The 9850-nt window shown below is 62.3% G+C and overlaps 2 protein-coding genes across 4 annotated transcripts; one reads left to right on the top strand and one right to left on the bottom strand.

Annotated features, from left to right (window-relative positions):
* Positions 1-434: 434 nt before the first annotated feature.
* Positions 435-4810, top strand: LYPLA2 (lysophospholipase 2). 2 transcript variants are annotated; one of them, XM_068967762.1, is made up of 10 exons: positions 435-530; positions 1995-2098; positions 2364-2395; positions 2489-2554; positions 3038-3085; positions 3173-3243; positions 3387-3460; positions 3541-3642; positions 3735-3908; positions 3988-4810. In XM_068967762.1, the coding sequence occupies exons 2-10, from the start codon at positions 2021-2023 to the stop codon at positions 4036-4038; spliced, it is 696 nt and encodes a 231-aa protein (XP_068823863.1). In that variant the 5' UTR covers positions 435-530; positions 1995-2020; the 3' UTR covers positions 4039-4810. The 2 variants fall into 2 exon arrangements, with proteins under 2 accessions (XP_068823863.1, XP_068823864.1); XM_068967763.1 differs by having other exon boundaries at positions 473-530; positions 1938-2098.
* Positions 4811-4954: 144 nt separating this feature from the next.
* On the bottom strand, positions 4955-9442 carry GALE (UDP-galactose-4-epimerase). Of its 2 annotated transcripts, none has more exons than XM_068967777.1 (11): positions 9386-9442; positions 7557-7771; positions 7286-7401; positions 7084-7197; positions 6698-6874; positions 6312-6425; positions 6168-6234; positions 5991-6076; positions 5801-5878; positions 5471-5585; positions 4955-5300 (listed from the first exon to the last, which is right to left on the bottom strand). In XM_068967777.1, the coding sequence occupies exons 2-11, from the start codon at positions 7675-7677 to the stop codon at positions 5242-5244; spliced, it is 1047 nt and encodes a 348-aa protein (XP_068823878.1). In that variant the 5' UTR covers positions 7678-7771; positions 9386-9442; the 3' UTR covers positions 4955-5241. The 2 variants fall into 2 exon arrangements, with proteins under 2 accessions (XP_068823878.1, XP_068823879.1); XM_068967778.1 differs by having other exon boundaries at positions 9397-9409.
* Between the last annotated feature and the right edge of the window lie 408 nt (positions 9443-9850).

Genomic DNA, 9850 nt, shown 5'->3' with positions numbered 1-9850 from the left:
GCTGTTTACTTCCCTCCCCTGAGCCTGTCTCCTTATCTTTAAAAGTAAGACTGGAAGACCAGACAGTCTCAAAGGGTCTTGTCAGCTGGAGTGTGTGACTCCATGATGCTGGAATAGGACCAGTGGTGGGTACCCCGAGACCATAACGGATGGGAAGGTGGGAAACGACGCTTGAGAATGCCTCTAGCCTCAGGAAGAATGCCTCTCCTTCAGGAGACCGACGCATGGGTGGTGGTAGCAAGTGGGAATCACGGGTGCGTCGTCTAGACCCTGAGGAAACTCCGTGGCCTAATCACGGGGAGTCGTCCCACCGTACCCAACATGGCAGCCCTCATCCGAAGCAACCCTGACGCCCACTTCCGGGATCCGTAGCGCTGGCCAGGCTACTTCCGGCAGCGCGATGGCTAGGTTCCCGGGACTCGAACGGAAGTTCCGGCGGGGGCGGCCGAGGGGGGAAGAGTGTGTGTGTCTGTGCCGGAGAAAGAGGAGAAAATCGCCCGAGAGGTCTTGAAACCCCCCAGGCAGTGGAGGTACCCTGGTCCGGGGCCAGCAGGCGGGGGAAGGGCACTGGGGTGGCCTCGGCTTCGCCACGAGGGTCCTGGCGAGAGAGGAGGGGCAACCGCAGTTGTGAGGGATGGGGGTGGGGAGTGAGGTGCGAAGAGGCGCCGGCCGGGCTTGGGGAGTTTCGGGGTCGAGACGGGGAAGAAGGGGTCCGGGTATGCTGAGAGGGGCTTCACGCTCGGAAGTTGGAGAATCCCACTGTGGGGCGGGGTGGGGGGTGCTCTCCAGGGTCAAAAGTGGAACGCCCCTGTGTGGGCAGAAGCGGGTCCGGGATCAGGATACAGAATGTCACTGTGAGGCGGGCGACCCTCCGTCAGAACAGAAGTCCCCATTGTGGGGAGTGGGAGACCCTGAATCAGGGTGCAGGTTTTTCCTGTGGGGAGGAAGACCCCAGGTCGCGGAGGCTGGGGAGAGGGGGAAGGCACCACTCTGAGAGGAACGACCTAGGGTGAGAGGTGGAAGTTGCTCAGTGGGGGAAGGAAGGGAATCCCAGCTTGGGGCAAAAGATGAATTCCTGTGTGGGAAGAGGGATCCCGGGGTCGGAGTTGAGGAGGGATCCTCCTGTGAAGAGGGGCACTCGGAGGTCCGAGGGGGCAGGTGGCAGCCCTTTGGTAGGGTGGGAGGGGTGGACACAGGCAGGAAGGGTAGGCACTTAGGCTCCGGTAGCAGAAGCTTCCGGGGAGTTTGGAGGATGCTAAGGATGGGGAGGAGCCCGCCAGCTTGACATTCTTTTGTGTGTTTGGGAATCCCGGAGCGTGGTCGAGCTGGGTGGGGGGAACCTGTTTGGGAGTGGTGGGCAGCAGCAGGTAGCCTCTTTCAGGAGGGGCGTGGAGAGCGTCATTTAGCGGGTGGGCGGTGGATCAGAGTTCGTGTGCCTCCTGGGGCACGGGCAGTCCCAGGGGCTCTCAGAATGGTTGAGGAGGACTGGATGGGAGGGGAGTTGGACGAAATAGTGTGTGGGGTTGAGGGTAGAGGCCGGAAGCCTCTTTGCCTGGCATTTTTCTCCCCTTGATCTCCCTGTAGGGCTGGGAGAAGGGGATCCGGGGCTCTAGAGAGGGGAGGTGACTGTACAGTAGGGAGAGCAGGCAGTCACCTGCTGAGGGCGGTCGGGTGGGGAGGAGGCTGCAGGGAGCCCCTGGCTCCCCTCCCACCAGCGCTCCTGAGCCCAGCCTCTGCCCACCTCCAGCCCAAGCTCAGGCTGTGTGGGGGGCCAGACCTAGGGCTGCCAGAGTGGCTGCCTCTGCTGTTCTGCCCTGGAACCAAGGCACACTTCCTCCCTGCTCGGCCCCAGGACTTTTTTGCCTGCCTTTCCTTTGTGTCCAGGAGCTAGAATCTCGGGTGCTTGAGGGGCCCGGGTTTGTGTTTCTGCTCCTCAGTCAGGATGCTCTCCGCTGCCTGGCCTTGCCCTTGACCACTGCCCGGCATTTGCACAGGCCCCAGCCGTGGAGCCCTGCAGTGTATGTGTGGTAACACCATGTCTGTGCCCCTGCTCACCGACGCTGCCACTGTGTCTGGAGCTGAGCGGGAAACAGCTGCGGTAAGGGTCCTCTCCTACCCCACGCAGCCCCTGGGACCACAGGACCACTCCCCTGGGGAACTGGCTGGAGTGGGTGTGGGGAGAATGGAGGTGGCAGTGATGAGAGGGGAGCAGCCCTGCAGCTGGGAGGCAGAGGGCTGCTCCCTCAGTGTCCCCCCTCCCAGATCCTCAAGGGTGAGGGAGGGGTGACCAGAAGTTGGAGGGCAGAGTGAGAGCAATGGCAGGATGATGACTGCCCTCTTGCCCATCTCCGACTCTCTTCCAGGTGATTTTTTTACATGGACTTGGAGACACAGGGTGAGTGAGCTGGGGAGGGGGTGTTTCTGGGGAGGCCCGCGCCCTCCTCCTTCCCTCCCCACATTGGTGCCTTTTCTCCCTTCCCTCCTACAGGCACAGCTGGGCTGACGCCCTCTCCACCATCCGGCTCCCTCACGTCAAGTACATCTGTCCCCATGCGTGAGTGTCACCGCAGCATGGGAGGGGCTAAGGAAGGGGAGTGGTCCTGTGGTCCCAGGCCTCTTCTCTGCTGCCAGCTGCATGCTGGGGCCAGGGGCCCAGAGCGGTCTGAAAGGCCCTTTTCAGCCTTCATTCCTGTGGAACCCTCCAGGAACAGGGTCCAGCCCCAGCCCCCAACCCAGGGCCTCCTTGACCCGAGACTCCTAAGACCGGGACCGCCCCCCTGCCCCCCTTCCCCAAGTACTTACCCACTGAGCTGGAACCCTGTCACACCGAGTGCTGGGCTTTGCTTCTCCATCGCTACTGCCGATGCCCCAACCACAGCCTCCAGCCCCACGTGGCAGGTTGCCTGGCAACACCTTAAACACAGGCCCTGCCCGCTGGGAGGGTTCCCCAGGGGCTGCCCTGCCCCGTCCTGGGCTGTCTGCTGTGGCTGCCTCATCCCTCCTGTACGTGACAGTCCTCCTTGCTGCCCCTCCGCAGGCCTCGGATCCCTGTGACACTCAACATGAAGATGGTGATGCCCTCCTGGTGAGCTTGGGGAGGGGAACAGGAGCCAAGGGAGCTGCCCTGGGGCCAGCCCAGGTCTCCCAGTGGCTGCCAACTCCTCTACTCCAGGTTTGACCTGATGGGGCTGAGTCCAGATGCACCAGAAGACGAGGCTGGCATCAAGAAAGCAGCAGAGAACAGTAAGGCCCCAGCCCCTCCTCGGCATCTTCCCTCTCCCCCTTGGCCCCCCAGGAAAGTGCTGGGCAGAAACCTCTTGTCTGGCTCCCTTCTTGGAGTCCCTCCAGCAGCTTTCCCCCCACCCGGTTATGCCCCCTCCCCCCAGTCAAGGCCTTGATTGAGCATGAGATGAAGAACGGGATCCCTGCCAATCGGATCGTCCTGGGAGGCTTTTCACAGGTGAGCGGAGAGAGGGAGGGGGTGGGTAATGGGTGCTGAGCTGTGCCCTTCGTGACCCCCTCATTCTCTTCTTTCTCCAGGGTGGAGCTCTGTCCCTCTACACAGCCCTCACCTGCCCCCACCCTCTGGCTGGCATTGTGGCATTGAGCTGTTGGCTGCCTCTGCATCGGGCCTTCCCCCAGGTGAGCGTCTCCACGACCCTCCTCCTGCCCTCTGTCTCCTCAGTGCTGGGGGGGATCATGCCCAAGCCTCTTAAGTCCTGTCTGGCCCACAGGCAGCCAATGGCAGTGCCAAGGACCTGACCATCCTTCAGTGCCACGGGGAGCTGGACCCCATGGTTCCTGTACGGTTTGGGGCCCTGACAGCTGAGAAGCTGCGGTCCGTTGTCACACCTGCCAGGGTCCAGTTCAAGACGTACCCAGGGGTCATGCACAGCTCGTGTCCCCAGGTCAGTGGGCAGGGGCTCCTTCCTCTCCCCGCCCGTCTCCCTCTAGCCAGGCGCATCTCACAGTCCCCCTCACCCCCAGGAGATGGCAGCTGTGAAGGAGTTTCTCGAGAAGCTGCTGCCTCCTGTCTAACCAGAGCTGCTGTCCCCCAGCACGGTCCCCCCGCTCACGGTGGGGGGACTTGGCACGCGTGGCACCATCTTGGATCTGAGCCGGTCGAACCCCTTTCTCACCCTCCTGGACCCATCCCCTCTTCTCACAGGCCTCTGGGGCAGACAGGCCAAAGCCTGGCCAGGCCCTCCTTCCTGGCTTCAGCCCCCTGGCTGTCTGCTGCAGCGGGTGGGCTGCTTTCTTATCCCATTTCCCTGGAGGTGGGGGCCACCCCCCTGGCAGCAGTATTGGAGGGGCTGTAGGCAGCGGGAGAAAGGGGCCCAGCCGCTGACCCACTCACTCAGGACCTCACTCACTAGCCCCGCTTTGGGCCCCCTCCGGTGACCTCAGGGTTTGGCCCATGGGGCCCTCCCAGGCCCCACCTCCTCCCGCCTCCCCCCAACTGATTCTGCCCAGATAATCGTGTGTCTCCTGCCTCCACTCCAGCTGCTTCTCAATCATGAATGTGTCCATGGCCCGACCTCTGGCCGTTGTGGGCTCCCTGCCCCTGCGCAGGAGTATGGGTGACGGGGCCAAGTCTTTCGAGGGGGCCTCCCCTCAGCCATTCCGATGTGGGGGCTGGGCCCTGCCTCCCCATTACCCTCTGCCCCCCGCGGGCCTGGAGCCTGCCGGGCTGGACTGGGGCTCAAGGTCTGCCCCAGCCGCTTCACCCCACGTCGTCCCCATGCTAGGTCTGGGGAGCTGGGAGGAGTCTTGTGTCTCGTCTTCTGTCTCCATGTAGTTTCGGGTGTTTTTCTGGTCGTGTCCTGGATTCCGATAAAATTAAAGAAACTGCTTCAACTCTTAGGCCTGGGCGATTCTATCCAAGGGGTAGAGTGTGACCACGTGCAAGTATCTGCTCCAGTGTAAGAAAACTGTTTATTTTAAATACTTTAGGACGCTCCTTCATAGCAGTATAAATTAGTGCCTGGGAAGAGGGGCTTCTGTGTGTCTTAAGGCCCTGCTGACACCACTCAGCCTTGGTGGTCCACATGGGTTCCTGGCCCCTGTGGCACACAGACCCGATACCTGGTCATTGGAGACCTGGGCCTTGTGCCCGGCGGGCTCAGTGGGCCCAGCTGGGGTCCGAGGTAGTGGAGCCTCTGGGGCCCCTGGGTTCCTGCCAGAGGCTGGAGAGCAGGCAGTTGCTTTTCTCCCTTTTCTGGTTCGTGGGAGGCCAAGGTCTCAGGCCTGCGTGCCAAAGCCTGAAGGATTCTGCTTCTGCCAGCGCCATAGATCTTCACCTGGAACGGGACAAGGTCCGTGCTCAGGGGCCACACTGAGTGCAGGGCCCACAGCGTCTTGGGCAGCCCAGGATGGGCCAGCCCAGACCCCAGTAGCCCTTTCCTGGCTCCCGAGTCTCTCCCGGCAGTCAGGTAAGCACCCAGGGTCAGGGGTTAGGGCGAGCACTCACACATCCTGTCCAGCCCTAGGGCTGCTGACCAGCCCAGCTCCTTGAGGGCCAGGCTGGGATTGGCATAACAGGCAGCCACGTCGCCTTCACGCCGGGCCACCACCTTGTATGGGATCTGCAGGAGAGGGGGCGGTTGTAGCCTAGCTGAACCAGCCCTGGCATCACCCACCAAGTTGCTGACCAGCCCTCCAGAAATGGAGGTGTGGAGCAGGGTCTCGCTCTTAGGCGTCAAGGCCTCAGGCAGGCTCGAGTAGACAGTGGGACTCAGGTGCCCATCAGGTATGTCAGTGTGAGGGGCTGGGGGTGGGGCAGGGTGGGCTGCCAGCCTACCTTCTTCCCGGAGGCCTTCTCCATGGCCTGGACCATCTGTAGCACCGAATAGCCTGTGCCCGTGCCCAAGTTGTAGATCTGCCCAGGAAAGGAGGGCAGAGATTGCGGTGGGGGTGCACTGACTTCCCTCTGGGCCCCATTGGTCCCGGCCTCTGTCTCCGTCTCCCCCACTTCTCCCTTCTCCCCCTACCCGGCAGCCACACTGCTCCTTCAGCTTCCTCAAGGCTGCAATGTGGCCCTTGGCCAGATCCACGACGTGGATGTAATCCCGGACGCCTGCAGAGGAGGAAGTGGTTGCAGGAGGGGTCCGTTACAGTCTCTGTCCCACCTCAGCCTCCCTTGTGGCTCCTCCGGCTCCTGGGCTCACCTGTGCCATCCTCTGTGTCATAGTCATTGCCAAAGATATTCAGTACCTCCCGTCGCCCAATCGCCACCTGGGTTGGAGGTCAGGTTAGCTCTTCCCAGGCTCTCACCCGTGGAGCCCACCCCCTTCCTTTCCCTTCTTCCTTACCTGGGAGACGTAGGGCATGAGGTTATTGGGGATGCCCTGCGGATCCTCGCCGATGCAGCCTGAGGCATGGGCGCCTATGGGGTTGAAATACCGCAGCAGCACTGCGTTCCAGGCCTGTGGGATGCATGTCAGACAGAGGGGATTGGGGTGCAAGCTGTATGGCCCACCTGAATCCAGAGCCGCCTCCCCCGCCCCACCTTGCTCATTCTCTATCCTTAAAAAGGAGCAGGGGATCCAACCCTCCCCGAAAGGTCTGAAGTCACCACCACTTCCTGAGCCCCAGCTTTGGCCTCGGGGAGGGTGGCTCAGGACCCCATCCTGGGGCTCGGGGCAGGCTGTGAGGGGCCCAAGAGTGGGGCCCAGGCTGAGGCAGAAGGGGCCCTTACCTTGTCCGCCTGGCACAGGTCCCGGATCATTTCCTCGATGAAGAACTTGGACTTGCCATAGGGGTTGGTACAGCCACCTGTGGGGTGGGCCTCGTCCAGGGGCAGGTATTGGGGGTTCCCGTACACGGTGGCCGAGCTGCTGAACACCAGGTTCTTCACCCCATGGGCCCTCATCATCTGCCCGCAGAGGAGAGGCATCAGTGGCCCCTGCCAGCCCCCCAGGTGGAGGGGGCCGAGGTGTGAGCTCCCGTTTACAGAAGGGGAGACTGTGGCTGAGAGCTGAAGACGTGTCCAGTGTGTGAGCCAGCTTGGGCTCTGCCACCGTGTTTGGTACTGCCTGCCTGGCCCGGGGCCCTCCCAGGGTCTGTCCCTGGCCCAGGTCTCACCTCCAGAAGCTGGATGGTTCCTGTCAGGTTGACTCTGTAATAATCCAGGGGCTTCTGCACTGACTCACCCACAGCCTTGAGCCCCGCAAAGTGGATGACCGCCATGAAGCTGTGCTGCAGGGTGGCAAAGCTGGGATCAGATGTGGCTTACAGGCCCAGCCCTTGGAAGTGCCCACTGCTTGCCTTCCTGCCAAGCGCCCACCTTCTTAAAGAGACGTTGTAGGGCTGCCTGGTCCAAGATGTCCATCTCCTCAAACTCCACAGAGCGGCCTGTCAGCTCCTGAACCCGCCGTAGGCTCTCAGGCATGGAGCCCCCTCCTGGTTGGGCACACGGGCCATCAAAATCAGAGGCGATGGGGAGCTGGGTTCCCAAGGGACTGGCCAGGCATACACCCCTTGGAGGTGGATGTAGAACCCAGGGTTTCCCTTCCATCCCCCCGGAGCCCCAGGCCCCTTCCCTCTGTCCGGCTCACCACGAATGGCGTTATGGAAGTTGTCAATGACCATGGGCGAATAGCCCGCCTCCAGCAGCTCCAGGACGGTGTGGCTGCCAATGTAGCCAGCCCCACCTGTTACCAGCACCTTCTCTGCCATTATGCCTGGCTCAGGACAGAGACTCAGAAGTGGCCGAGGCTGTCTGCTCAGAGCCTCTTTCAACCTGGAAACGTGTCCGAAGCGGTGGTGTGTCCTAGTTAATAGGGTGGGTCTGGAGTCAGCCCTGGTCCAAGGCCGAAGAGCATCACTTTCTGGCCTTAGGCCTTGGAGAACAGTTCTCTCTTGGCCCTAGTTTCCATAACATGGAGTTTATAACTGTTTGAGTATGTGGTCATGGAAGGGTCAGATGTGGTGATTCTAAAGGCCCATCACACGGTATAGGTGGAGATGGATGCACAGGCACCATAACTTCTAGCCCTAATTGACTGGGGGTTGGGAAGATGGAACCTGAGTCTCCACACTGCTTCCCTGAGGCATCTGGGGACTGGACATTTCTGGACAGAAGGAAACGCAGCAGCAGCACTGGATTCGCAAGAGGCCAGGAAGAGGTGTCTGCTCAGACCCAGGCCTCCCCAGTCCCTCCACCATCACTGGTACAAACTGGCTCCTCGGTTCAGTGACTAACACCTCCTGGGGTAAGCAGCCCTCCCTAACCCCCTGCACCCTTTTTGCACCCACAGAGGTCAACTGGGAGAGGCAGGAAATACAGCAGATGGCCTCAGGGTGGGTCCTCTGCCCGGCAGGCTGAGCCCAGCCCTGGGGCTGCAGCACTGTACTCCTGGAGTGGGCCCCACCCCCAGGTCGGTCAGGCTGGTTCAGCCAGTGCGGATGCCACTCCTGGCCTGGCGGTAAGAATCCCGCCTAATTGTAGGCGGCACTCAACACGGTGGTGTAGACGTGGCTTTGGCCCCCGATTTCACTGCCAGGTGTGCACCGCCGCCCTGAACAAACTCCGCGGGCAGAGACGGTGGTGGGGTTGGCGGGGGAGGAAGTCCAGACACAGAGGCCTTTCATTGGGGCAGCCTGGCCCGCAGCCGCCTTCCTCCAAGCAGCCTTAATCCTGTTCTGGGTTCATACAGCTGCTAACCCACTAGACTGAACGCCCGCTGCGTGCCAGGCTCCGTATTGGGCACTTTTGCATTATCTCCCTGAATTCCTCCAACGTCCTAATGAGGCAGGTGTTATTACTGCCAGTTTACAGAAAAGGATACTAAGGTCAGAGAGGTTAAGTAATTTGCGTAAGTCACGTAGCCAGTGACGGCGGGTTTAGAATCTGGATCTAGTCCCGCTCCTCCCTGAGCAGTTCGCCCCCCGCCCCCACTGGTTCCCGTCGGACTTTGCCCTAGGCGTTGAAGCCGCCCCCGCCCCCGCCCCACCGAGCACCAAGCAGTGTGCAGGCCCCCCGAAAATGGTGGAGGGGCCCCCAGAGAGGCAGGAAGGCCGATGAGGTTGCCCTCCCTCCGACACGCGGGGTGATCTATGGTCAGCTCTCGCCTCAGTCTTCCCCATCAGTAAAATGGAAGGGAGGGGGCGCAGGGCCTTGAGCGCTCGCGTGCCCTAGAGTCTCAGGCTGGGGATTCGGGCAGTGGCTGGATGGGGGCAGAACTAGGAGGCCCCCAGCCGGGAATGAATGAATCCTAGCCGCTCCAGCCAAGGCAGCGAGAGCTAGGAGCCGCGGGGGCGAGCCCGCCTAGGCGGAACTCTGCCCAGAACGCAGCAAGGACCCCCGAGACTCCCCCTCGCTCCCAGCGGACCACCCGGCCCCTCGCAAACCCGCTCGGCCCCACCCCCCATCAGCCTCCCAAACCTGCTCCGCACCACGCGCCCCGCGCAGTCTCGAACGGCGCCGCCTCCCGTGCTCCGTGACCGGTCCCTTTAAGAGCCGACGCTCCGCCCTGGACCCGCCCCCCCGTCACGCCCCCAAGAGACGTGTCGGTTGGGAGCCGGCAGTACGGGGAGCCGAGTGGACCAAGAGCGCCGCGGCTCCAGGACGCTTGCGCGGCACCATCTGCAGAGGACGGTACGGACCGGTGCCGGGGCGGGGACCGAGGAACACGCGGTCGGCACCCGGGGCCCGCGAGACTTGGCGTGCTCCCCCGTCCCGATCCCTGGAAGCAGGCGCTGCGCCCCGGGAGATGCGGCTCGTCGGCGACGCCCGGCAGCCATCCTGCAGCAGGAGCCACAGCCGAGCGCGGCGCGGGAGACAGCGGCTCCGCTCTCAACACCAGGTTTCCCACCTTTTGTCAGTAAGCCTGGCGTGAGGTAAATGGCT

Source organism: Capricornis sumatraensis, chromosome 3 (assembly GCF_032405125.1).
Source record: "Capricornis sumatraensis isolate serow.1 chromosome 3, serow.2, whole genome shotgun sequence".
Lineage (NCBI taxonomy): Eukaryota > Metazoa > Chordata > Mammalia > Artiodactyla > Bovidae > Capricornis > Capricornis sumatraensis.
Note: the sequence above shows the minus strand (reverse complement) of the source record. Positions and strands in the feature narration are given on the sequence as shown.